This window comes from Cryptococcus neoformans, chromosome 9 (genome assembly GCF_000149245.1).
Source record: "Cryptococcus neoformans var. grubii H99 chromosome 9, complete sequence".
NCBI lineage: Eukaryota > Fungi > Basidiomycota > Tremellomycetes > Tremellales > Cryptococcaceae > Cryptococcus > Cryptococcus neoformans.
Window position 1 is genome coordinate 137,970 of NC_026753.1, and position 25,861 is coordinate 163,830.

At 47.8% G+C, this 25,861-nt stretch overlaps 11 protein-coding genes and 1 non-coding gene; 6 read left to right on the forward strand and 6 right to left on the reverse strand.

Annotated features, from left to right (window-relative positions):
- The first annotated feature begins 50 nt into the window (after positions 1-50).
- Positions 51-4,015, forward strand: CNAG_04150 (hypothetical protein). XM_012196229.1 has 4 exons: positions 51-605; positions 721-815; positions 876-1,265; positions 1,322-4,015. Exons 1-4 carry the CDS (start codon positions 557-559, stop codon positions 3,896-3,898), a joined length of 3,111 nt encoding a protein of 1,036 aa, XP_012051619.1. The 5' UTR covers positions 51-556; the 3' UTR covers positions 3,899-4,015.
- On the reverse strand, positions 3,913-8,751 carry CNAG_04151 (oxysterol-binding protein). XM_012196033.1 has 14 exons: positions 8,520-8,751; positions 8,257-8,466; positions 7,858-8,200; positions 7,742-7,810; positions 7,563-7,696; positions 5,873-7,516; positions 5,710-5,805; positions 5,439-5,653; positions 5,159-5,370; positions 5,006-5,085; positions 4,818-4,946; positions 4,602-4,762; positions 4,441-4,544; positions 3,913-4,385 (listed from the first exon to the last, which is right to left on the reverse strand). Exons 1-14 carry the CDS (start codon positions 8,572-8,574, stop codon positions 4,151-4,153), a joined length of 3,687 nt encoding a protein of 1,228 aa, XP_012051423.1. The 5' UTR covers positions 8,575-8,751; the 3' UTR covers positions 3,913-4,150.
- Positions 8,752-8,913: 162 nt separating this feature from the next.
- On the forward strand, positions 8,914-10,881 carry CNAG_04152 (protein phosphatase methylesterase 1). XM_012196230.1 has 8 exons: positions 8,914-9,167; positions 9,226-9,563; positions 9,617-9,738; positions 9,797-9,902; positions 9,956-10,046; positions 10,103-10,369; positions 10,458-10,512; positions 10,587-10,881. The coding sequence occupies exons 1-8, from the start codon at positions 9,022-9,024 to the stop codon at positions 10,728-10,730; spliced, it is 1,269 nt and encodes a 422-aa protein (XP_012051620.1). The 5' UTR covers positions 8,914-9,021; the 3' UTR covers positions 10,731-10,881.
- Positions 10,759-11,857, reverse strand: CNAG_04153 (hypothetical protein). XM_012196231.1 has 3 exons: positions 11,621-11,857; positions 11,212-11,548; positions 10,759-11,123 (listed from the first exon to the last, which is right to left on the reverse strand). The coding sequence occupies exons 1-3, from the start codon at positions 11,779-11,781 to the stop codon at positions 10,851-10,853; spliced, it is 771 nt and encodes a 256-aa protein (XP_012051621.1). The 5' UTR covers positions 11,782-11,857; the 3' UTR covers positions 10,759-10,850.
- Positions 11,858-11,963: 106 nt separating this feature from the next.
- On the reverse strand, positions 11,964-13,084 carry CNAG_12822. The gene has a single exon (XR_001046101.1). It is a non-coding gene; the product is annotated as a hypothetical RNA (non-coding RNA).
- Positions 11,997-13,112, forward strand: CNAG_04154 (hypothetical protein). XM_012196232.1 has 4 exons: positions 11,997-12,549; positions 12,620-12,741; positions 12,802-12,868; positions 12,923-13,112. Exons 1-4 carry the CDS (start codon positions 12,376-12,378, stop codon positions 12,989-12,991), a joined length of 432 nt encoding a protein of 143 aa, XP_012051622.1. The 5' UTR covers positions 11,997-12,375; the 3' UTR covers positions 12,992-13,112.
- Positions 13,113-13,136: 24 nt separating this feature from the next.
- CNAG_04155 (small nuclear ribonucleoprotein E) lies at positions 13,137-14,164 on the reverse strand. XM_012196233.1 has 6 exons: positions 14,021-14,164; positions 13,928-13,960; positions 13,803-13,865; positions 13,640-13,739; positions 13,255-13,566; positions 13,137-13,199 (listed from the first exon to the last, which is right to left on the reverse strand). Exons 1-5 carry the CDS (start codon positions 14,045-14,047, stop codon positions 13,511-13,513), a joined length of 279 nt encoding a protein of 92 aa, XP_012051623.1. The 5' UTR covers positions 14,048-14,164; the 3' UTR covers positions 13,137-13,199; positions 13,255-13,510.
- A 139-nt stretch (positions 14,165-14,303) lies between these two features.
- Positions 14,304-15,639, forward strand: CNAG_04156 (homoserine kinase). XM_012196234.1 has 3 exons: positions 14,304-15,077; positions 15,128-15,247; positions 15,301-15,639. The coding sequence occupies exons 1-3, from the start codon at positions 14,358-14,360 to the stop codon at positions 15,532-15,534; spliced, it is 1,074 nt and encodes a 357-aa protein (XP_012051624.1). The 5' UTR covers positions 14,304-14,357; the 3' UTR covers positions 15,535-15,639.
- Positions 15,640-15,986: 347 nt separating this feature from the next.
- On the reverse strand, positions 15,987-17,569 carry CNAG_04157 (kinetochore protein Mis12/MTW1). XM_012196034.1 has 6 exons: positions 17,249-17,569; positions 17,041-17,181; positions 16,852-16,968; positions 16,691-16,801; positions 16,515-16,635; positions 15,987-16,460 (listed from the first exon to the last, which is right to left on the reverse strand). Exons 1-6 carry the CDS (start codon positions 17,429-17,431, stop codon positions 16,132-16,134), a joined length of 1,002 nt encoding a protein of 333 aa, XP_012051424.1. The 5' UTR covers positions 17,432-17,569; the 3' UTR covers positions 15,987-16,131.
- A 117-nt stretch (positions 17,570-17,686) lies between these two features.
- On the forward strand, positions 17,687-21,528 carry CNAG_04158 (protein HIR1). XM_012196235.1 has 14 exons: positions 17,687-17,888; positions 17,941-18,021; positions 18,082-18,183; positions 18,239-18,329; positions 18,392-18,477; positions 18,537-18,629; positions 18,685-18,767; positions 18,824-19,069; positions 19,120-19,295; positions 19,350-20,246; positions 20,295-20,390; positions 20,445-20,936; positions 20,987-21,154; positions 21,203-21,528. The coding sequence occupies exons 1-13, from the start codon at positions 17,852-17,854 to the stop codon at positions 21,150-21,152; spliced, it is 2,646 nt and encodes an 881-aa protein (XP_012051625.1). The 5' UTR covers positions 17,687-17,851; the 3' UTR covers positions 21,153-21,154; positions 21,203-21,528.
- A 71-nt stretch (positions 21,529-21,599) lies between these two features.
- CNAG_04159 (ariadne-1) lies at positions 21,600-24,179 on the forward strand. XM_012196236.1 has 7 exons: positions 21,600-22,155; positions 22,206-22,256; positions 22,297-23,131; positions 23,180-23,348; positions 23,406-23,602; positions 23,655-23,862; positions 23,928-24,179. The coding sequence occupies exons 1-7, from the start codon at positions 22,074-22,076 to the stop codon at positions 23,955-23,957; spliced, it is 1,572 nt and encodes a 523-aa protein (XP_012051626.1). The 5' UTR covers positions 21,600-22,073; the 3' UTR covers positions 23,958-24,179.
- On the reverse strand, positions 23,633-25,361 carry CNAG_04160. 2 transcript variants are annotated; one of them, XM_012196237.1, is made up of 3 exons: positions 24,932-25,361; positions 24,588-24,872; positions 23,633-24,531 (listed from the first exon to the last, which is right to left on the reverse strand). In XM_012196237.1, exons 1-2 carry the CDS (start codon positions 24,942-24,944, stop codon positions 24,607-24,609), a joined length of 279 nt encoding a protein of 92 aa, XP_012051627.1. In that variant the 5' UTR covers positions 24,945-25,361; the 3' UTR covers positions 23,633-24,531; positions 24,588-24,606. The 2 variants fall into 2 exon arrangements, with proteins under 2 accessions (XP_012051627.1, XP_012051425.1); XM_012196035.1 differs by having other exon boundaries at positions 24,588-24,877.
- Positions 25,362-25,861: the final 500 nt, after the last annotated feature.

Consider the following 25,861-nt stretch of genomic DNA (forward strand, 5'->3'; position numbering starts at 1 on the left):
TTATGAAAATAAATGAAAGCGACGAAGCGCTGGAACGCACTGATGACGAGGTTGGGACAAAGGTTAAGACATTCTAAAGCTTGAATATTTACAGCAAGCAAACCCTGCTGGTCGAATTTATTTGTAGCAAAAACCTAACTCGGACTTTACTATCAGTTGGCTCCCAATCCCAGGTCCCGTCTGCCTACCGATTTGTTCTCTGCTGAGCTTGCAGTTGTGTAGCCTCTTGTTGTTGTGCCTGCAGTCGTCCAGGCGGAGGTAACCCACCACCGCCGCCCGAGCCCAAGCAAATCGCACCGTGGGAAATCGAGACACGTGGCTGAAACTGTCGCTGTCACTCTTGTCATCTCCACTCTATCAACAACAAACCGGTGTTCAGGCATATATCGACTTATATTCCGTATTATCGGCTTTCAGCGCTACTCATGGCCAACTTTAGGCCTGTTTACATACCCAGCATCCTTCTATAATCAGGATCTCGATATTTGGACGACTAAACGACCTCTTTCCGCGTATTTGGGGGGCCGGTCGAAAGTCCTACAGTCGATAATTGAAGATGGCAACTCATGTGCCAGACTCCGGACCTTTGGATGATTACTTCCGGGGTGCGTGTCCGTTTTCCTTTTCGAGGACTGCCAAGTATCAGGCGGACTGGTAGCGATGGTCTGACCATGTGGCTCTGAGCATTGTAGACGATTGGAAGCTGATGGCTGTTGGTAGATGAGCTCGAGGGTCAGAAGCGACTAAGCGAGTCTTTGGGGGGCGAGTTAGAACCTGGTAGCGGGGGTCAAAAGCGCTTGAGTCATAGAGTTACTGTATGGCCAATGGATGTGCGAACAATATTGCACAGTTGCTGACATCAACTATTGTTGCAGGTTGAAAGCCAAGCTGCGCCTACGAAGCACCGTCAGCAACCTAGTGCTCCTCCTCTTCCTGGCGTCTATGAGCAACCGCGGGCACCAGAAGACACCTTTGCTGAACAATTTAAATATCGGATCTGCTCCTCCGGGTTACTGGAGAAAGACTATGTGCCGGGCCTAAGTGGTGTATCAGGTGCCGATGCGGGACCGATAAAGTTGGATTGGCCTGGAGAGATGAGGAAGTGGATGGGGAAAGGGAAAGAAAGATGGGATTTCCCTGCCGCTGGCGCATGTCTGTTGGTCGGTTTGGTGATGGGGTTAGGTGTGGTGAAATCTGCGGGGTTGTTACTGGTTCTTGCTCTGGTCGTGGGAAGTTATGTTTGGTATCACGGGACCCCGACTTCAGTAAGCTATTCATGCACAGGACAAGTTTTGAGAGACTGGCTTAACGCTTTTCATAGTCACCATCTCTTTCCGCAAACTTCACAGAAACCCCAAAAGATCAAACCCTCTCATCATTAACGACTTTTCTTGCTCAGTCCGATTCTCTCAATGCCACCATGATGTCATCTCTCGAGATACTCCAACCTGATTCGGAGCCTGAAGACAATCCTTACGAGCTTCGCTTAGCCCTTCATCGTCTGACCGACAACATGACAGATCACATCGCAACAGCAACATCGACTCTGTTAAAGATGACAGACCGAAACGAGCTCGGGGTTCTAGGAGAGATGTACGATATTCCCGTCGTTGGAAGCTCTTTTTACTCAAGAAGAAGGGCAAACGAGTCTCTTTCGAACGATAGTGAGCAAGCGGATCAGACAGTATCCTCACCCCGGAGCACCCCTATACGACCTTTATCAACCCCTTCTCCCAGCAGAATCTTTCCGCCTGGTTCATTACGGCGGTACGGCCATTCTGGTCGTTCTCAACACATGTCTATCATGTCTATGCCTGACCCCAATGATCGTTTCACTCAGATACCAGAACGGACCCCGCGACTCTCAAAGCGAGCCAGCCAGGAACGTATAGCGACCAGGAAGTCTTGGAATCCAGAAAATATACGCCATGAAAGGAGAATCATGGAAGCCGATGAGGATGCGGATAATAGCTTTGTTTCGGCCCAATCAAGCGAAGAAGGTGATAAAACTTTGGTGCAAGCTCTACGGAACAGTCTTTCTCCTGATCCCAATACGTCCCCAGAGTTAAGCATGAGCACCCCCACAACTCCCATAACCCCAATCACCAAACGCCGCCCGATCTCCTCATCTTTCAAACACATCCCTTCCCCTCTCGCAAGACGCTTGTCTCAAGTCAGTGAGACCGGTCTGATACCTCTCCGAACAGCTCCTCTCGCCTATCGTTCCCGAACCAACAGCTCTTCCCTCCTCCCTTCTCCTTTTGAAACCGACTTCCCTTCATCTCCTATCCGTCCGACAGAATCTTCCGCTCGAGCTCTTGGATTATCCGATGATGACCTAGGACGAAAAAGGCGAAGTTTACAAAACATGCCGTATTATCCTTCTTCAGAAAATGATCATCTGCCAGGAGCCGATCTAGCGCGAACCAGAAGTATGCCTATATCAGATTTGCAAACACTAAGATCAGCACAATCAACAGGCTCACGCGCAAGACAGTCATCTGTTAATCGAGACTTGAGATCAGTCGATATCGGTCTTGGTTTACCCGACGGTTTCCCTCCTAACCAGCGCTCTTCCTTTGCTTCTGTATCGTCTCCTCTATCAAGGACGGCACTAAAGAGAATCAATTCGGTCTCGCCGCTTACAACTCCTGCGCTTACAGCATCGTCTTTGGGCATTCACCTCAAAAGACGGCGGATGGCGTGCTGCCTTCTGGGATTGAGGTTCGAGGAGCCGAACGGTATGTACTGGGACGAGGTCAATAGTACCCTGGAGGAGCTGTCGAGAAAAATAAAGGAGGAACGCGAAGTCGTGGAAGATGTCTTGAGGAAGGTGAGAAAGGATATGGCCATCAAAGAGACGCTAGATAATTTGGTCGGCGGACGTTCTGGTTTCTCCGATATGGGCATATCAACCGTCGAAGCCATCTTCCCTTTCCCGACAACTCTTAATGATCAACAGCGGGATTTCGCTCCCAAGACAAGCGACCAACGGCTACTGGTAGAACATATTGACAAGATGTCATCGAGTATTGTGAAGGTATGGGGTGAGCTCGCTAACTTACGATCCACACTCGGAAGAGAGGGCGAAGGAGAAACTTCAGAGAGGTGGGCTAAAGTCAGAGAGAGTGTAGGCGAGGTCATTAGGGAGTGGGAGAGAGGGAGAGAGGTGTCCAATCGGATGGACGAGCATTGTCAAGAAGAGACACTCGGAAATAACGAAGTCGGAGAGGAGAGCGAAGAGGCGCAGGAACCGAAAATGCCTGACTTCCTGCGCGCATGGGAAGATACGTCCAGATCTAGAAGCACATCTCCCGAAACAGATCGTCAGTCGTTTATCAACAAAATCCACCTCGCCGAACATCCCTCCATTTCACCCCACCATGACGAGTCATCCCTGGTTCTCGACCAATTGCCCCTTCCAGGAAAAGATACTGTTTTTGAGTCAGTGTCGGCACCATTACCTCGAGCCAAGACTATTCTTAATGGCATGACAAGGGAAGAAAGGATCAAGGTAATGAGGGAGGCGAGGGCGAAGGGCGTAAACATTGAAGATCTGTTGGGAGTGACTGAGTTGGGAAAGGACGAAGATGCGAGAAAAAGGGGAGGAGAATTAGTCAGCGAGCTTGAGGGAGTCATTGATGTCATCAGGAAAATGAAGGAGCCTGAATTTGAAGGAGAATACAGGAAGACAGTAAAAACTGATGCTCAAACCGAGCAGCCTTCTTTGGCATCACCTTTTATCTCATCCATATCCGCTCCGATGACTCCCTCTCTAACTCCTTCGTCAGGCCCACATCTATCAAACCCACATTTGCAATTTGATCTTGGTGAATTGAAGAGGAGCTTTAGGTTCCCTGCGGCAGGGGAAGGCGGTGATGATCATGTTTTGGGTTGATACATATGCACTCTGTTCGATGTTGCTTTAGCTGCATACAGTATATACCATACAAACACAAAATTATAATACCTTGGTCATTTAAGCTCGTTATGAATTGGTTGTAGCCGTCTCATGATAATTCCCCATGTTTGGGATAGATACACCTTATCCATGACAATTTTGCAACGTCAATAAAGGAGCTAAATAAATATATACCAAAAATGTTAGATTTATAATTCAATTTCGGATATACGAACTCCTGTTATTATACTATTTCTGATCACTGGCAAAAATGTGCTCAACTCCCGCAGCGTCCCAGTTCTTCTTTTCCCTGACACTCCAGAACGCAACCTCCCCATTCTCAGCCCTCTTAGGCTCCCATAAGCGCTCGCATGTGTCGTCATCAACAGTTGCATTGAACCACCTGGGTTCGTGAGGTGGAAGTTTGCCTTCAGCGCGAAGCTTACGCGTATTGCGTTGCTTCTCTTCGTTCAATGTCTTCAATCTAAGCCCGAGAGGTCAGACGTGTTGACGAGGCATGAGGTATGGAGGGAACTTACCCCTGAGCTCGATCATACTCCGCGTTCTCAAACGCTCTTTGATCTGTTCGCAACCTACAGTCAGTCGGACAAAGATATTCTCCCAAACCCTTGGGAATGTCATTCTGTAGCCATACAAGCGTTAGTATCAGTCTATATTTTATGTTTCTCAGTGAACCTACCAGCGTGATGGCAAAAGGTGTGAGATTGAATGGCGCTTTTGGCTTCTCAGAATTCCTCCACAACAAAATGTACTCCTTCTGCGCCTGATTCACACTCATGTCGGATTCAAGAGGAAGAGTCTCGGCGCTAGCCTCTCGCGCAATAAGCTGAGTGTCCCATCCTACGGCGTCTTAGTCTTATTCGGGGAAATAATAAGCAACTTGGAAGGGACATACGGCCAGCGATGTCCCACTTGACGTTATCATCGGCGTCCTTGACATTACCCTTGATCTCAAATGCATCTCTACCTCTCCACCCTCGCGGCTTGAACGTAAGCGTGCAGGTCTCTCCGGTTCGGTGATTTGCTAGTTCATATGGTCATTCCTTCTGTCCCCTTGAAAAATAAATAGAGAAAGCTACTTACTAACAACGAGATCTCCATAATGGTCGATAATAGGTGATCCCATGATAAAGTTCGACACATTCGTCGTCACCTTCTTCCATCTGAATTGAGTACTTCATCAGCAGCACTCCAAGCACAGCAGGCTGCATACAATGGTTGAACAATGACACTTACGAGTAGTGTTCCTTCACCAAGCCAGGCCCATACTCGGGACCTGCATCAGGATACTCCAAGGACGGATTTACCCATTCTCGGGGAATTATCAACTCTGCATGGGCCACACCAGTCGGTCGAATCTCAAAGGAGCGCCCTTGAAATTTGTTCTGGGCATCAACTTCGCCATAGTACTTCCATTTGGGTGCTTCAGAGTAGCACGCAGAGATAGGCTATGCCAGTCAGTATACTGTCAGCCACTTTACGCGATGTGGTAAAACAACAGTAGCGAGTCACGTACAGGATGATGTGAAACTTGCTCAGAAATGTATCGATACCTGTTTGGAATGGCGTACTCAAATGATTGGCTCAAGAGAGGGTTGAAGGGTTTGGCGATACGCCCGATAGTTGAGCTATAATTGCTCATCGCAAATGCACCAACGAATGCTATACGACGGAGACTGTCTTTCTCAGAGGCAGCAACAGTCAAGCAAGCATCGTATTCCATATCTTCCGCTAAGGTTACGAGGTTTAATGTGGTGTGCACATGTTTGAGGTCGTGATTGACTTACCCATTCGCTGAAGCATCGAAGTGCACTCGTTGAAGCTCACAGGGAAGGAAATTTTTGTAAGATCTTTGCCCACAGAACTCTTTAGAATGCTCCACACTATCACATTTGCTGCTGGTAAGCCGCCGCTCTTCCGGTATGTTATCTACATAAAAAAGCAACTCACAGCTCACAGAAGGTCTCTTGTCATCGTCAATAGGCAGTTTGTGCCTCACATGCAGATACGGTTCCAAACTCTCTCTCGCAAGATACTCTTCAATCGTACCCTTTGCGGGAACAGATTGCTGCCTGACAAGCTCCGAACCATGCACAACATCTTCCTCAGCCTCTCCACTAGCACCGGTCACCACACCGACTCTCCTACCAATACCAGGGGTTCCCGGTGTAACCGGCGTCCCAGGAAGTTCCCTCTCTGGATGAGCAATAGAATCATAAAGCTTTAAATTCGGCAACTGATTCTGCTCAATCGCGTCGAAGAACTCGTCGGTATCATCGTCCTCGTCCCCAGACTCGGCGGCAACAATTGCATCGTGGGCTTCTTTGATGTTGGGAATTGAGGGAGGTGATAAGAGTCCTGATGGCGCGGTGGGTGTTGTGCTCGAGATGGGGGGACCGGCAGATGTGAATGTCGTCTTAAAAGGTGAGGAGAGTGTCTCGCCGGTTCCCGTTGTTGGGGGAGGTTCCAGGATACCTTGGTCTATGGATGCACGTTGTTCTCCAAGCTCCGCAGGAGAAGTCGGCATGCTTACTCCACTCAAACCAGCCAACACCCCCTTCGCCTGCCGTAGCGCCTTCTTCTTCTTCTCATTTACCTTTGCCGCATCATTCAGCTGCTGCTCAAACTCTGCCTGCTGTTTGGCAATAGTAAGCATGTTCTCCTCCCACAGCTGACGAGCTTGGATTTCTCGCTGGATACGGCTTGTGAAGTACCTTTCGCGGTCGTGTGACATGGCGTTTTGCTTGAGGACAAGGCTGGACATGGTGGAGAGGGACTGGCGTAAAGCATCTTTGACGGCAGCTTGGCGAGCAGAGATGGATGTGCCACGATCGGAAGAAGGAGGAGAAGCGGATGGGGGGACAACGATAGAGTCGACGAGTTGGAGGGTAAGGTCGATTTGCTCCTTGATATTGAGCACGCCTAGTTCATAAGCATTTTCATAAGGAATAACCTCTGTAGACGGCTGATCCTCATCTTCGCTATGATCGCTATCGTCCTTTTCATAAGCAAGACTCTCTGGGTGAGTTCCAGTGATTCGAATGTTGCTACTTTCGGACGGAGGTTTAACGCTGCCAATGCTGGCACCGCTAAGACTGGTAGCGGTACGTTGAAGGGTAGGGCTTAAAAACTGATCCGAAGGTGGTAGCGAATTTACCGCAGTAGCAGCCTTGTCATGCACCTTAAGACTAGCGCTTCTTCGAGGTAAAGGAGGGCCACTCCCCTGTCCTTCCACACCTGGACCATTTTGGTAGTACTCGATGTTGAGCTTAATGGTCTGAACCCATCGTGCAATCTCTGCGCGGTGCACAGACTTGACAATAAACTTGGGCACGGCAGAAGACACCTTGGAGGAAAGTTCGAAACGGGTCCCATCAGAGGAAGTGTGAAGAGTGGCGACGGCCATGGCAATTGAGCCTCGACAAGCAATGGCTTCGTCTTCGCGGTCACGATAGTAACTAAGTACACCATTCTCGAGGACGAACCATCTGGTACGCCAGCCGCTCCTATAGTTTACCCATTTGCTGAGGAATCCACGATGATCAGGAGGTCGACCGTCAGACTTGGCTTCGACAAGACTGTCCTGGTTATTGACTTTGAAGCTATTTAGCGCATACTCATGCACATGAATTAAACTTACATTGCCTCAAGAACATTTTGATTCTATCGTCGGCATTCTTTTCGCCGTCCAGCACCCTCTTATTACGCTTGTCCCTTACAAAGACATCCGCGCCTTTCTTGACTGCGAGTTCTACCAGCCGAAGGTCTCGTCGTCTGCCAATTGCAATTAGTATTTCATACGATATATGCATGACTTACCGAGCAGCTTCGTGCAGCAGGCTGGTCCCAGTCCTTCCATCCAGAGCATTCAAGTTGACAACTCCCACCCTACGCCTTGTTAATATTGAACTGTTGTCCATTGTGGTCAGACTTACCTTGGGAGATCCAAGAACTCTGCAAGAGCAGCGCTCTCACCCGGAGAATTCAGAGGGCTTGACACATATCGAGAGAGCAAAGCCACATATTTGCTCTGAAGTTGCGCACGGGATTCTTCAATGACGGACGCAACTTCAGGGGAGGCGGCGCACTCCAAAGGCGTACGTGCACGATCATCCTTGATGGTATCATCAATCCTGGGATCAGATAGAAGTAACTGGACAATGTCGACACGTCCCAGCTCACTGGCGACATGTAAAGGCGTCGAAGATGTTCCTGTAGAAGTGGGGAGGTTTGGTGAAGGGACGTTGGGAGAATTGAGGATTAAGGTTATCACCGGGACTACCCGCCCAAGCATCATTCAATCATTGTATTCAGATGTTATATGAGTGACTCACTACTGGCAACCCGTACAGCCATCCCCAATAACTGCCCAGCCTTCTCAATTTGCTCTTCCGCCCCACCAGCCGCCTTGAGTTGGTTTAAAAACTGTTGTACCTCTGACGCATCCTCGGAACGGAGCGCGGAGAGTAAACGAAAGTTGTACAGCGCAGATGGAGGGGCAGATGAGGATAGGTTCGGGTTGGAAGATGTACTTGTGGACAGTTCTGCGCCCGAGTCAGATACAGAACCACATACTGACATCCAGGACACAACATACTGGACGTCTTCTCAGAAGAGGCTTTCCTTGGCGTGATAGGCATGGGCGTGCTCATCGCACACAGTTGGGAATGTTGCTAGATGGGTGTACTGTTAGAACAAGATAATCAAAGATGTGAATTCTGAATTGAATCGCCATAGGATACAACAAATCAAGCATAGGTTACAGTTTGTGGGAACATAAGCGACGGGGGTTCGATGGGTTTTTGTAATGCATTACAAAATGACGCTGGCGGAGTAACTGGAACAAAGATCCAGATTACGAAATCCACTCCCATCATTAGAACTGATTAGACAATTGCTCGGGAATCCCATGACGTCAGGATCAGTTATAAAATGGTCTATATTTGGTGGAGGTTAGTCCGGTATTCTCCCGTAGAGTTTGCTCGTTATAGTGTTGCTGCAACTGTTGTGGATATAGCAGATGAAGCTCTATATCAAACCTGTTCACTTTGAACTTGTCCACCCATCTGGCCTTCTTGAGGATAATACATCAACACACAATGTCCGACATGTTCAGAAAATCAGTGCTGAACAAGCTACCCCAACTTCCGCCCACTCGAGCGCCATGGGCCGACGAACCTGAACTTGTCGAAGAGACTGACGAGGAAGACGAACAACTCGACAACATTGGAGAGCTCAAACCTATGTACGTTCCGTGTGACCAAATATCGTCCGAAAGGAAATTCTCTGACGCCTGGATGCAGAACCGTGGGGCCTAGCAAGCACGATACGCAAGACTACTCTCCTCTTTCCGCATCGACCTTCTTCGCCCAAGCTGCCGAAGTGCAACCACCTTCCACACCTTGCACTTTTCGAGTCTACCTTACACCCCCTAGCCCATCAATCCCATCTGCCAATGCTGGAACGCTCCCAGGTCTTTCGGGGATGAGGACACAGCAGCAAATGAATAAACATGGGACGTACCTGGTCTGTCATCATGGAGGAGGGGCGAGCGGACTGGGTTTTGCACCCCTCGCTAGAGAGGTGAAGGTGAAAAGTAATGGAGAGATGGGTGTATTAGCGTTTGATTGTCGGGGACATGGTATGCCGTTTCCGAGCGCGAAGCGTGAACGCAAACTAATGCCGAATTGACAGGCAAGACGTCTACGAACGACCCAAAACTGGAGCTTGATTTATCTCATGACACCCTTCTATCCGACTTTATGGCTCTTATTGAAATTTTGTTCCCTGATCCGAGAGAATCACCGTCTCTTATCGTCCGTTACATCGTTTTCCATGCCCCGTTATTCCAGCTGATCTCAAAGGCGCGGGCAGTTGTTAGGCCATTCAATGGGCGCTGCACCAGTAGTCAGTGCTGCTCCAGAATTGCAGAGAAAAGGATACACCATCCCTGGTATTGTCATTCTCGATGTTGTAGAAGGTAGCGTACAAATTTTTGCTTGCGTAGCAGAAAAGCGCCAACATTACGGACAGGTACGGCGGTTGATTCTCTCCCACTAATGAAGTCTATCCTCTCCAAACGCCCAGAATCTTTCCGTTCAGTCATAGATGCTATTTACTGGCAGTACGTCTTCCACTTCCTATAACCCGCCCATTGCTCATACTCCACATACCACAAAGCGTAACATCCAACTCTATCCGCAACGTCGAATCAGCCCGTGTCTCTGTACCACACATCATCGTCCCCGCCCCCTCCTCCTCCTCATCTGACCCTAGCGCAAGCCCTGGAGGCAAACAAGTCTGGCGTACCGACCTCTTGGGGACAGAGCCATATTGGGAAGGATGGTACAAAGGTCTCAGTCAAAGGTTTTTAAGCACCAAATGCGCGAGGTTGTTAGTTCTCGCGGGTCAGGAGAGATTGGATCGCGAACTGATGGTTGGGCAGATGTAAGTCTCTGGTCACTTGCAATGAAATTAGTGACAGCAAGAGTCAGTTTTAGACAGTTCATGAACTGACTTTTGGCGGGTTCCACAGGCAAGGGAAATTTCAGTTAGAAGTCATGTCGGATGTAGGGCATTATCTGCACGAGGTCCGTAAATGTTTACCTTTCTAAAAGGAAAGAGAAATAAAATGTCAAGTTTCCAGCTGAATTCTTGGATGTAGGATAACCCCGCAGGGTTGGCAGCTACCCTCATCACATTCTGGCGACGCAACACCCGCGTGCTCGTCTTACCGCCAAAGATTGGCGCACCCGGACCAGGCGGTAGAGGTGGACCTGTGGAGGTGAAGCAAGTTGGTCAACAGTGATTGTGACTATTATGTCTATCAAGTGGGACCGGTCTCGGATATAGATGGATATCAATGCATGTTTACAACAAACATGAGATGGTGAAATCGTATTGTGTCAGGCAAAATTGTTGAATGCTATCATCTGCTTGTCTGTTTTATTCTCTTCGGCTTGGGCGTGACCTCGTCCCAACTTTCATTCTGGTTTGCCCCAAGTCCTTCAGCTGTCTGCTTGGCCATCACTTTGATAGCTGCCTTGGGCGTATCGGGACTGATGGCAGTCAATTGCCCATTCCATCCGTCCATTTCTCCTCTCAACTTTGGAATGGGCGTTGGGAAGGGTCGAGAGTTGGATATATGGATCACTTCGAGGATAAGAGGTGGCGGCGGAGCATACGGACCAAGTGTTTGGATCTGCTCTTACAAATCAGCTTTTAGCTCCTTCACTTCTAATCCATCTCTTCTAGAGAAAATAAAAATAAAAATAAAGAGTGCTACCCACTTTCCTGACAGCATCCTTTCCATCCTCCAACCATCCAACAAGGTTCACCCATTCTCCTCTCCTCATCGAAACCATCTCTCTTCCTACCAAACCTTTCATCCGCATCATCCTCTTATCCTCTTCACGCTCCGGCGGCAAAAACGACTTTGACATGCGCGAGAAGACTGCAGAACCGAGGACATCCGTTACATCACGAGCTGATGGGGAGTTTGCCAAAAGTGGAATGGAGATGTCGGCGATGAGGGTAGGTGATTGGGTGGGAGAGGGTGTAGGCGTGGGAGCGGATGGGTGGGAGGTGATAATGAGGATGGCTTTACGGTTGTTGAAATGCAATATTCTGATTTTTGCCCACGACCGATGAGTGTCGTGTTCCCCCAACCTGCCTTATATAAAGAGATACATCACGTACTGCCCAATAAGGCGCACTTTGCGGTGCTTTAACCCTTCATGAACCGCATGGACTGGGATAAACAATGCGGGTGTAACGGCGTCGTTTCTGCAAGGAGGTGGTTCTCGGAGATTGTATAGGTGGATGGATTCAATATTGCAACTGGTTGAATCATGGGGCATTGATGACCAGCACTGGCTGGTATAGAGCTGTTTTCTTTCTGAAAATATTTAGAAGGACATGAAAAGGTAGGTGAACAAACAATCGCGTCGCGTAAAGCTGATTGGATCATTTGCGGCGATTTCATTTTGCTCGTCATGACGTTTGGTATTCTTCCGACCGATCTTGATACAAACTGTCTCTGCGATACAATTCATAATTACTTCATTTCGAGTTTTGGATGCATAGTCATCCTATGATTCCCTCCGAAACACACTTTTCTCCTGGTATAAATACTCATTCCCAGCCCTTCGGGGAATGGCAACGTCATATTCTTGTACCCAATTTGCGGGTCGTGGAGATGCTCAATCAAATCCTTGTATTCGGAAACAACCCCTTTCAAGTGCTTGACAAACGGCTGCTTTAGAAGGATAAAGGATGTTAAATATTGGGGAGAGCAAAGGAAAAGCGTTCAAAGTGCAGAAGTTACTCATGAAAGGAAGTGTCTACAACTCGTTCGCCCACCGTATTTCGGCTAAACCCATCAATGGGTGTTTCAACCTTTTGGTCACCCATTAGACTTTTTCAAGGAATCCTTAGATCCCAAGATAAGGATTATGCCATCGAGCTCGTCAGCCAGTAACAAGGAAGAAAAGTCGAAAGCGAAGCGTAAAGAGTACTTAAGTAAAAGTGACCCTGCAACGGTCGAAGAGCTGTTTGGTGGCAAGACCCTTGAAAAAGATTATTTCAAAGAAGGAGAGTGGAAGCCTAGCTGGACTCATCTAGAATTCGTAAGTACGCTCAGCCGAAAACATACGAAAAGTCTTGAGTGGCAAGATGTCAGAAGTGACCAGTTATTAGAACGGCGATGCTTGCTTGGATAATATCTTGAAGAAAAGTAGTGAGGGGTTTTATGTTCCTGCGGGCACGATTCTCCCTCTTGGAGCTTCCATGCAGCCTATGACAGTCGTGCGATATGGCGGGTAAGCATACGTGATCGCTCTTGTTTTTCAATTAGCGTAGGCTGACACTCAAATTATCAGGTACTTCCCAGAAGGGACTTCCTTCCCCGGCGGTGTATTAATGCCCATGCACGCGAGGATGGTGAATGTGAGTGACCCGATTAAACATGATTAATCAATTGATTTGCTGACCGGCGTTTAGCTCTTACCCAAAGAAACAACCAAGCCTGCGTCAAAGTTGAGTGAAGAGTCATTATGTACTATACAGTAATGCGCCGGGGGGTGGCGGCCCAGGAAGTTGTATTTGCTTTGGCAGTTGGCAATAATGGAGGACATGTCGATGTATCTTTAGATCTATTTCTGGATGATGTAACATGACATTACGCCTTTTATTCGAAGAATAGGGTGGTCCCGATCGAAAGGGTCCCGATCGCTGTGCGTTCTTCCATGCGTATTAAGGAAGACGACGCCTTATATCGCTATGTGATCATCGGCAATGTCAACCCAGATCAAAACTTCTGGATGATCACCTACAGATCAGGAAAATAAATAACAACCGCTTAAGAAATCTCTAACTCTGTTAGTCCATCGGTAACAAGTCCAAAAAGGCGGACTCAAGTGTGATGTCAGGTGAAGATCCTCATTGTTCTTTCTTAACCTCAGTATTCACAGGCGAAACCATCGTGCACCTTCCATTTTCCTCGATAAAAGTCAAGCAATACTGGGTAAACGCAATATTACATTTCATGCACCAAACAGCTCTAATTCCACTGGGCGTTCTCCTCCTTCTTTATGCCGCCACGGGTTGTATAAGAGTGATGTTATCACCCTTTAACAGTATACGTCCTAGAATCAGAAGTCAGCATTGTCTGTTGTATCGAAAGTAAGGAATGTGGGGCTGCGCGCTGATCAAACATACCGAGTTCTCTCCGTGGGGGAACCTCCTTTCCAGGCTTAGCACCACAGTCGTACACTTCTTCAGCGTCATCCAAAACCACGTTCATAAACTCATCGAAGCCCTGGTTCAATTCTCAGATTAGTTCTATCATCATTCAATCAGCTGGGCTGAAAATTGGACGCACAATGATGTACGCTTCAATACGGAAGTCGTTGTTGTCGTAAAGCCAGACTGCGACACGGTTGTGCTATAAAACGAGAGCATCAGCGCTTCGAATCTTCCTACTGCCTATCACATCGAAAGGCTGACCTTTTGAAGGTGGGAGAAAATGATATTGATGGGCTATATCAAGATGATAATGATCAGAAGGAATGCTCTAGGCAGACAAACAACATAACACACCTGAACCATCACTTTTCGGCCAGACATCTTGAGCTTTTTCTCTCTTCTTGGGTAGTCAGGATTAGAAAGTGTAGATTGCCGTGTTTGTGGCTATGTGGATGCTGAAAATCGGGTTGTTTATGCAGATTATGCGGTACTGCCGTAGAGTATCTCTTTCGAACTGACCAGAGTTCGCGGAGCACGGACGAAGTGTGCAAAGTGTTCCATTACGTAACATTATCCCTTAATTCGACCTCCACTTTGGGATATTGACTTTGCGAGCTTTGGACGAGTCGAGCAGGCCGATTTCTTGGACATTTGCAGGTAAACCCTCTTGTCTCTCCACCATATACTCAGCATGCCAGCCCGCAAGTACAAGATTCACGTTCCGTGTACCTCCGCAAACATTGGCCCCGGGTTCGACGTCTGCGGTATCGCTCTTTCCCTCTCTCTTTCCCTCGTTGTCACCATCCCTTCGGTTTCATCTGGTGCCGAGCCTTTGCCCAAGATCATCTACACCGGTCTCGACTCCGATAACGTTCCTCTCTCTCCCTATAAAAACCTTCTGACTAGAGTAGCCCTCTATGTCCTCCGAGCAAACGGTATCACCACTTTTCCTCCTGGTGTGACCATTGAGGCTCGCAACGAAATCCCTTTCGGACGTGGTCTTGGTTCCTCAGGAGCCGCCGTCATTGCCGGTGTTCTTCTCGGTGACTTGCTTGGTAACCTCAGCCTCCCCAAATCTCGTTTGCTTGATTTTGCTCTCATGGTTGAGCGCCATCCGGACAATGTTACTGCTGCGCTTATGGGTGGTTTCGTCGGCTCTTACCTTCGTGAGCTTTCTCCTGAAGACATGTCCGCTGCCAGCATCCCTCTCGCAGAGGTGCTCCCAGAGTATCCCCCTGATGCCGGACCCGACTGGGGTAAGAGCCCTCCTCAGCCCCCACACGGTATTGGGCATTTTGTGAGGTTCGGATGGGCGAAGGAGATCAAGGCGATCGCCGTGTCTCCTAGGTTTGAGTTGGCTACTGCCAAGGCTAGGGGTGTATTGCCAGAAAGCTACTCTAGGAAGGACATGGTGAGATTCATATTGCCTTTGACGTCTCCTCTATTCTGACTCCTTCGTAGATCTTCAACCTTCAAAGATTAGCCGTGCTTACCACCGCTTTGGCTCGATCTCCGCCTGACCCTGACCTCATCTACGATGCCATGGGTGACCGTGTCCATCAGCCTTACCGAATGACCCTCGTATGGCAATTCTTCCATCCTCATAACGGTGCTGATTATATGACATGGTGCAGATCCCAGGTCTTCCCAAAATTCTTTCTACGCTTACTCCCACTTCCCATCCCGGTCTCCTAGGTATCTGTCTTTCGGGAGCTGGTCCCACCATTCTCGCCCTTGCCACGCACAACTTCGAGGCTATCGCCAACGAGATTGAGAGAATATTCGGAGATGAGCAGGTTTTGGTCGACCACAAGGTTCTGAATATTGATGAGAAGGGAAGCTGGGTTGAGGATATCACAGAAGCTTAGAGATTGGGATTGTTTCTGTATAAAACGCGGATATATAAACATTGCATGGCTAATTACTGAGGCTGCGTTCCAAAATCTGAGTAATTGCGCTGAGAGTCATTCCTCTGTAAAATATTTGATCGGGCAACGGTGCAGCATCACTCACATAGACTGGGACAATGCTCGACTTTGGGAGGTTCCTTGATTTCAGCCGCGAACATAACTTCAAAGATGAGGCTCGCCGAAAATTAACCTTTGCTGATCACTACCGACCCCATCAAGGTATCGGAAACTTACAAGCTGCTTTGGAGGAGCCACAATTATTTGGACTGTACGACACAATTCAATAGCCCTCTTCGTTCTAATTCAGTTTCCTTTCGATTCTTGACTTCACGCGAGGGTTTTTGTTCCAAGGATCCTTTATTTTCTTACCAAAGCCTTCATCTGCTACCGTCCTGTCGAATGGAGCCATTATGAAAGTAAACTATGGCGAGATGCATCGACCTAGTAATGCTTTGTATCTTTGTCATGATTGTCCTCCTAACATCGGCTATAATCATACGAATACAAATAAAATGTCATCATTCCTTCCTAATGCAGTTTCGCTGTGATAATCTCTCATTTATTATCCCTGAGTGACCCTGTTATAATCTCCATCCCATCCCTAGGGCCAATCTCTTCTATCTCCTGCTCAATCCTTTCCAACCTCTCCGCATCCCCACTTTCGCCCACCACTCCCCCACCTCGTTCTCCCGGAGGAAGCATCTTTCCCAACGCCCAATTAAGATAAGCCGTTCGTCCGAGTTCCCAAGCTTTAGTATGTTCGCCAGAAGACGGTGGGAAGCCGGTTGAAGTCGGGATGGGGATGATATCGAGGGGTGTGAGAGCGGACTGGAGGGATGTAAGTGTTGTTTGAAGTTGGGCGGCACGTGTTGGTAGAGGATTGACTTTGAGAGAAGTCAATTTAGCATTGGCAAGCTAACTAAATTAATGGAACGTACGACCAGCAGAATCAATAATTTCTTTCACGAATCCCACCTGTGCTTGACGTTGTTTCAGTGCTTCTATCCGCCGATCAAGCTTCTTCTCAGCAATTTCTAGACGTTGAGATACCAATCGGGCCTATGGCGATGCAAATAAGCGTCGCGACAGCAAGGGATAGCCGAGGGAGACTCACTTGTTCAACCTCTGTGCGTAACTTATCAAGCTTCATCTGTAACCCATCTTGACCCCCAAGTTGTGTCGCGACGTATTCTCCGCGGGAGAAATCTAAGCCCTTCTGCCACGGCTACTAAATTGTCAGGTCAAAGTACTCTTCGGTTCCGACACTCGACTCACTAAGACTACTTCTAAGTCGGGTGAAAACTCAAAGGGATTTCGCAGTAGCCACGACGTGAACATATCAAAGGCTTTATCCACATGTGTCTCTAGCAGAGTTTCTAAAGCATGCAGACCCTAGAATGACAAATCATCAGTTATTTGATCATAGGGCATACTCTAAGGCTCATTAAACGGCCTTGCGCTTACATGAATCAGCTCGGCTCTAGATTTAGAATCCTTCGCTACCGTGTTTGTCCAATTGTCTATACTAGTCACCGCATTATACATTTCTAGACGGGCAGTCTCCGTAAGATCTGCACCGAGGTTTTTGGGGTTGAAGCCTACAAGCTAATACCTCTAATGTTAGCTTATATCTTATTTACCTGTGGGCATCATGCCCTAATAGTCGGCCTACTTCATGTATGAGCCTTGTTTGTTCCTCTTGAGTTAAGGGCTGTCGCTCTGTTGGCTCGTACACATATCCCGGCGTGAGACTTTCCGGGATATGCGCAGCCGGGATGGTGTCGAGCGTAATCTTGCTGGAACTAGCTGCTGGAGGTTTACCAGGTCGGTCGGAGGCTGGCTTCCTCGGGACCATGCTAGGGTGTGGTCGTGGTCAAATTAAGAACAGGGGGATGAGATGCAGAACGTAGAGACGATTATGAATGCCCGTCCTCGCTGGTGACTGCTGCTTGGAAGTGGTTGTTTGTTTTGATTTAACGCATGCGGAATCAAATTGATGGCCGAAGATTAAAAATAATGATGATGATGATTGATGATGATGCCTGACTGTCAGAATTCCACGTCACCATTGTTGATTCTTCTAGTCTTCTTCGTCGTCGTCGTCTTCCTCCGCCGGTCGCGTCGTCGGAAGCTGTTGCTGCAACGGTCAGTTAGTAGTACGGCGAGTACTAATTGCAGCGAAGTTCGTGAATCGCATACCGTGTATTTCATTCCCCTCCTTCCTCTGTAACTTTTCAAGGAAGACACACAAGACAATAACTGTGAGAAGGGTATTATGAAGGTTACCAAGCCCAACTGGGTGGAACATACCGGTAAGCCGTTGTTTTTCAACAAAGAGTGCTCGCTAACCCTTTTTGGTTGCAGTGGGGGAGAAGAAAGCCAAAACAGCCATCTACAGCATTTCGGTACATCCAGATGGTACTCGATTAGCCACAGGTGGCCTGGGTGCGTTGATTTATTCAATAGTTTCTCTATACTAATGTGACTCCTGGTTTCAATTGGTAGACCATAAAGTTAAGATCTGGTCGACGCTGCCTATTCTCGACATGGAAGCAGAGAAGGAAGAAGAAAATCCTAAGCTGCTATGCACAATGTCTTCCCATACCGGTAACATCTTTTCGAAAAGAGTATGTCAGGGCAACTTTGCTGATGGAGACGCCAGGATCTGTGTTGTCCGTGCGGTGGGCACATCACGGAAGGTTTCTTGCGACAGGATCGGATGACCAGGTCATTATGATATGGGGTCTTGATCCGTACGTAGAGCCTTTTTTTAGCGATAGAAAGAGAAAAAACGCTAATCAATGCTCGGGGGCAGTGATGGAGGTGGTCGACTTTGGGGTTCTGACGAAGTTAATGTCGAAAACTGGAAGGCTTTAACGCGATTGGTTGGGCATGTAGCAGGTATGAGACTGTCACATCCTTTTTCTCATTTGGCGTTTAGCATTAATGCCGTATTTCAGATGTTGTGGATTTGGCTTGGTCAAGGGACGATACCATGTTGGCATCCGTCGGCCTTGACAGTACCGTCTGGATTTGGGATGGCTTGACATTTGGTAGGGCTCCTCTACACTTTTTATTTTGATCAAGCTGAAGGGTCGCTTCTTACAGAACGATTGAGAAAACTCGATTTACATCAGGGATTTGTTAAGGGAGTTTGTTGGGATCCTGTCGGGAATTACCTTGCTACCCAGGCGAGTCTAAATTGCCGCGCAGTTTATAACAACTCTGACACGTTCATCATCTCTAGTCCGACGATAAGACAGTGAAGATCTGGAACACTGAGAATTGGTCACTAGCCGAAACCATTTCCAAACCATTTGAGACATCACCGCAAAGCACATTCTTCCGAAGATTGAGCTGGTCGCCTGATGGTGCTTTCATCGCAGCGTCCAATGCTATGAATGGACCAGTGTTTGTTGCTGCGGTGATTGATCGAGAGGGTTGGGCGTCAGATATTTCCTTTGTTGGACACGAAAATACAATCCAAGTGGCTGTGAGTATTCTTAACTCCATAGTGATCTATGTTGTTGACTCGATTGTCAGGCTTTCAACCCTCGCCTCTTCTTTCCCGAAGGTGAACCTAAAGGAAGAGCGACGGCTTCCAGCATGCTTGCGCTTGGGGCGAACGATTTTAGCATTTCCATCTGGAGAAATACACTTTACAAGCCCTTGGTGGTATTGAAAGACATTTTCGGAGCCGACTTGATGGACCTCTGCTGGTAAGCCTGCGCACTGCTTGCAATTGGAATGCGGCCTAAATTTGATTCCTGCAGGTCAAACGACGGATATGTCTTGTACGGTTCCTCCGTTGATGGCTCAGTGTGTGCCATCCAGTTTGAACCCTCAGAGTTCACCGACCTTGCCGACTTCTCTGCGACCGAACTCGTTCTTCGAGAATACGACTACAAACCCAAACGGGCTCACCAGCCCCTTGCGGTTCACTCGTCCGCTGCCTCTATCACCAACGGCTTTGGTCCCTCTACCACTACCTCCACCCATGTCAACGTCCTACAACCTAAAAAGGGCAAAGCCAAACGCCGTGTGGATCTCTCTAATGGTAACGTTAACCCTGGCCCTAGTGCAAGTTCAAGTCACCAAGCTCTTCGACCCCCACCACCAGCTGATCCGTTCAGTGGACCTATACAAGGTTTTGCCAGTCCCTCGACGGCCCAAGCGTCAACAGCGAGGATGTTCGAAGATGCGCACCGAGCCTTCGGACCTGGTAATGCAGGTACATCAGCTACTTCACCTAGAGCCGGGGACAAGAGGAAGGCGAGCGGATCATATAACGGTCCTACGAGAGGTGTACGTGGGAGGGGCATGCTTGTAGAACACCCGGTTCAGCAATCTGAAGTCCAAATCATCCGAGCACCTATGGTGGCACCTTCTCCTTCCGGTACCGGACTATCAAAAGCCTATCTCCCCCACCCTCAAGTAAAATCAATTTTACGGGCCCAAGCTATCGGGAATGGAAATCGTGGCGTCTATCTGGAAGCCCGCAATACTTCAGATCCCAAAGGAAAAAATGTGTTTTGCTACTTTGCAGACGATGAACAGAGATGGATAGATTATTTGCCGAAAGCGGCTTTGGCGGTCACTGTTACGAAACAGTTTTGTGCGGCGGCTTGCGAGGATGGTGGTCTGCGGGTGTATTCCCCTGCAGGACGATTGTGAGTCATATGTGTCTGATGTGGTTCACTCAATTAACCACGGAACAGGATACTAAACATGAAATTATCGGGCTTGGTGTATGACATACATGGGGAAGACAAGATGCTGTTAATCATAACTATGGATTGTCAAGTGCGCGTCATGTAAGCTTTTCTAAAATCCCTTGTGATACATGTAGGGGCTGATATCGTTGCTAGAAACGTCCGCAACGGCAAAGCATTTTCGCCACCGTCGAGCATCCACCATCTTCTTTTCCCGGGATCATCTTCATTCCGTTCTTTTGAGATCACCTCATGCACCGTCCGACCTAATGGTGTTCCTGTCATCATCACCTCCGAACCTCAAGCCTTTGCTTACGACGCATCTTTGCATGAATGGACCACTATCGCCTCCCCTCCTATTGCTGGAATCCAGCCTTTGCCGGGTGGCCCTTCAGGTCCTCTCTCTGTTGTTGATCAGGTTGTCGCCAAGTCAGCACCAGTGACAACGGCTGAAAAGAGTAATGCACCTTGGTTAGAAGAATCGCATGTCATGTCACAGTTTGAAATGAAAATTCGAGCGACGGTGCTGTTGGATTCAAAAGAAGAACATAGACATTGGTTACTGGGGTATATGAAGTATTTGGGAGATGAAAACTTTGTGGAACGGGCGGAAGAGGTGATGAGGGATCTCATTGGTCCTGTATACCAGTAAATGACCCCCTCAGCATTATGTATGCGGGCTGACGGCTGCATTTTAGTCAATTGAAGCCCACCGGATGGGAACCCAAGCTCTTGGATGTTGATAAGCGTGAAATAGCGGTGGAAGCGTTGGATGTGCTCTCAAAGACACTACAGGGCAAAAATGTAGCATCGGTATGGTACGATGTGCTAGATAAGATCAAGGCAGACGGGGCATCCTGGTAGTTGTCAGTCACTTCCCTCAAATACTTACCGGCCTGCTGATCATTGATTAGGTATAATAATGTAAGGTATATTCAATGGACAAGTTTACATGCATCTTTTTCCTGGTTTTTGTCTTGAAGCTTCTCTCTCTAAAAACAAACCCGCCTCAAAATACACTTTTTGTGTTGTAACGCATAGCGATCGGGACAACTGGACATGCGAAAGGATACAAAGGATACAAAAAAATTCCAGCATTTTGCGTCACCAGTGGATCTCAGCAGGTCACGATCGCACGTCCGCTTATGTAATAATGCCTTATTATGCGCCCAGTAGGTAGTGCGTCTTGTCATCCGACACCGTGGCCAAGCTGTCCCAAATGAATGCACGCAATATCAAGGTGTAACCGAGCAGCTCACCAATGGCTAACCACCTTGGTACTCTTTTTTGGAAAAAGAAGGCAACAAGCGAGAGACAAGTGAGGGAAGACATGGTCGAGCCCCTTTACGATACTTAGACATGGCTTACATAATCATCCTTGCGTTCGGCTTTGCTAACCGTCCTGTCTCATTCACTCTGAGGTATTTTCTTTACTCCGAAGATTGATTTATAAGTTCTTTCTTCTTCTATTCTCTTCGCTTTCGATATCCAGGCAGCTGCAGTACACCAGGAAGACAGCTAGCCATCTTTCATCTTTCATCCCGTCGACATCACATCCATCTGCACACTCACTAACGCCACCCTACCTTCTTCCCATTAGCCGCAATTACCATCACACGCAGTAAACGCTCTTATCCTTCCCCGACTCCAGAAGCTCCAGCTGCAACTCCCAGGAACACAAAGAATTCAAAGCGTCGCGCCAACAAGAAAGAATCTACTCCGGAAACACATACAGTAACTGTCGCTTCACCACCTGCTCCAGAGGAGAAGAACGAAGCACCTAAGATGTCGTCTGATGGAGAGAATGAAGACCTCGCTTACGAAGATGATTATGATGATGCCTTTGACGCCGATGATGCTATGGACGGTGAGTACGTGTTTTTTCAGAAGTTTGCGGTAAATGCTGAATAATCTTAGATTCCACATCTGAGCCGGATGACTTTGATGTGTTGTCTCCTACTATAGAAAGTGAGTGAAGCACCTTTCAAGTGCTAGCTAATAGGAACAGCTGCACCTTCCAAGAAGCCTTATGATGTCAACTACACAGTCTACGACTTGAAAGAAATCATCGGCATGCAGAAAAAGATGATCGACGAAGTTGCCGCTCTTCTCGTCATTCCGGCCTCTACGGCTGCCGCTCTTCTACGGCACTTCAATTGGAATACTGAAAAGCTCCAAGAAGTATTCTGGACAGAACCGGATGCTACACTCCTCGCTGCCGGTCTCTCTCCACCTTCGTCCCCCTCCACCTCAACCCAACCTCTTCCCGGATCCCAGTCTGGATCATTCGAATGCCCCATCTGCTTTACCGATTATGAAGGCAAATTCGCCCAGCAAGACACCTTTGCTATGGGTTGTGGACATCGGTTCTGTAAGACGTGTTGGGGCGAGTACTTGACTGGGAAAATTAAGGAGGAAGGTGAGAGTGGGAGGATACAATGCATGGAGAGCGGGTGTAAGCGGGTTGTCAAGGGTGAAATGGTCAAGGAGCTTGCTGGGGACAAAACATCGGATCGTTATTATAACCTATTGAATGCGGCATTCGTCTCGGATTCTCCAAACCTTAGATGGTGTCCGCACCCGGATTGTCCGTATATCATTGGCTGTACTCAAGCGCCCCAACGGATGTTGAATCAGTTGGTACCGACTGTGGAGTGCAAGTGCGGGAAAGATCTGTGTTTCGGGTGTGGATACGCCGCGAGCCATCGCCCTGTTATTTGCAAAATTGTCAGACTCTGGGAAAAGAAATGTGCAGATGACAGTGAAACTGCCAACTGGCTACAAGCAAACACTAAAGAGTGCACTAAATGTCAATCCACTATCGAAAAGAATGGTGGCTGCAAGTAGGTCTATTTTGCCCATTTCACAGGGGTACAAGCTAATGAAAATAGCCACATGACTTGTAAAAAGTGCAAGTGGGAGTTCTGTTGGGTTTGCATGGGTCCCTGGTCAGAGCACGGCACAAATTGGTACCAATGTAACAGATTTGACGAGAAGAGTGGTATAGACGCTCGAGACGTGCAAGCCAAGTCTCGTGCAAGCTTGGAACGGTATCTTCATGTGAGTCTCCCCTATTCTCTCATTGAAAGGCTTGATATTCATGATCATACTCAACAGTACTTTAACCGATGGGCAAATCATGAGCACTCTGCCAAACTTGACACCGAATTTTATGCCAAGACGGAGAAGAAAATGGAACAAATGCAGGATGCAGGCAACCTCTCCTGGATCGAAGTGCAGTTTGCGAAACAAGCAGTAGACGCCGTCATCCGGGCGCGAATCACTCTTAAGTGGACTTACTGCATGGCTTTCTAGTAAATCCCCCTTTGTTTCCAAGTATAATAAATTACTGACCTCAGGGAATAGTTTAAAAAGGAACAATCAAACGGAATTGTTTGAGGATAATCAACGAGATCTCGAGCGGGCGGTGGAGAATCTGAGTTATCTATTAGAGCAGAACATTGGGGAACCGGAATCGATCGCCAAGCTCAGGCATGACGTGACAAACCAGGCGGCATACGTGCAAAAGCGTCATGAGATTATGATGGATGATACGTTAAGAGGACATCTCGAGGTGGGTTTTCCCCTCTTTTTCCAACATTGTGAACACAGACACTGACGATCGGCGGGCGATTGTAGCATCGTTGGGAGTTTACTGTGGACGTTTAAGACGAGTTCCATGAGGGTGTAAATTATTTCAAGAACATGTAGATTTGTAGCGAGTTGAATCTTTCTGGGGATAGTGTTAGGAAGTGTGCACCAATTTGCCCCCCTTTATCTCCCCCACCCCCACACACCCGGTCCGGACTCTTTGTACAAACATATCATCGCCTTGTTGACCATAGTGATCTTATGCCTTAGTCCCTCATGCATGATGGTTTCGAGATTAACTCTTTGACAGGATAGACGAGGTGCATGGAGAGTGTGACAAGAAGGCCATTTCTGGATCGACAACGGCGATGCGAGATCCGCTCCCAATGATAAAAGGCCGGGAAGAGCCATTTCCAATAGTCGTTTCCCAGCTTGCCATCATTGAAAATCATGAGCAGCTACATGGCTGCGCTGACAATCATACCCTCCATGATAGGTATCTTGGGCTACGGATTTTTTGGAGAATGGCCGGAACCAAAAACGCCATAAACAGAACAGGAATACCTTGAGGAAGGTCTCTGAGAGTGGCAATGATGATGGTAGACTCGTTGAAGTAATCGATGAATCGTTCGACAAAAGAGAGCTGGTTGACCTACTCGCGTGTCAGCTTTGTGCAGTAAATAATTACGAGAAAAATCTATGACTTACTAACCACCATGGCTAAATACTAAGGGAGAATACAATCAAAACGGTCATGTTTGGAGCAAAGATGGACCAGCAGAAGAACAGGAATGGTATCAAGAAGCCTGGTTTCCTCCAGTCGCAAGACGTGCGGAGGGTGATATGAAGAATGAGCAAGATGATTGAGGGAAGCATCACGATACAGCCTTGCTATGTCGAGTCTCTCAAATTTATCTCGTGATGGGAGTTGTTCAGCAAGGTCACCAGCGGTCTTGGGGATGAAGATAAGGGAAGAATAACGATAATCACCGCCTACACTAAAATTACGTATGTCAGCGATTTAACATCCCCCCAAATGATTAAGGACGTACTCGGAAGAACCATCTCTGACCGGCTTGTTGATTGTGAGCAGTGATGAAACCCAAGAAACCACTAATGACAAGACGGCCCCTGACATTTGCGACAGAGCCGCTAAGGCCGGAAATGGTAAGAGCGAGGTTGAAATACTTGCGGCTTCAAAAAACGATAATTACTTTGAAAGCAAAAAGGGATCTGTACCGTTTGATCAGCTTTTACTTGTAGTATACGCCTGTATGAGACGAGACGAGCTTCCGTTTATCGTAGCAGCTCCAGCTACACCGCTCAAGGGGCGAAGGATAAAATAGGAGTATCATTCAGGCATGAAAGAAATGACCAAATTGATAGCAGCGAGTCCAAGGAAGTCATATGTGAAAATGACCTTTGCGGAAAAAAAGATCTGTTAAGGATAAGAGAAATGAAGCAAATGTGACAGCGCAGCTGGTCCATAGTTATCATTAGTCTGAGAGCGATTAATACCATGCAATCCTGTCAATTCCACGATGATCAAACCTCGTATTGAATGCTGGATCCTCTTGGATTTAGTCAGTGAAAATGATGATAGCAGAGAACGAGGCCGCATCGAGGTATTTCAAAGTTATTAACATATGTTAAAACATGTCAAATGTATTTACTTACCTGAGCAGCACTCAATACCAATATCAACAATAAGAGCCACTTGCGAGATTCACTTAAGGTGCTTGTGTCAACCTCTTGATTTTGAAATTCAATTTGCCCCTCTGATGTGACATCAACGGCTGTTTTAGCAGGGGACCGGGCGCCATTTGCAGGCTGGGCGACAGTCTCAGGCGTGCCGTAGGTCTGGGTCCGTGGCAGACCATTCATCATTGGTGAGTGGCCTATTGTTAGTGAGAATTCCAGGTAAGTTGTGCTAAAGGGTGTTATCATTGATGCAAGGAGTCAAAATGTTTGGCGTGGAAGAC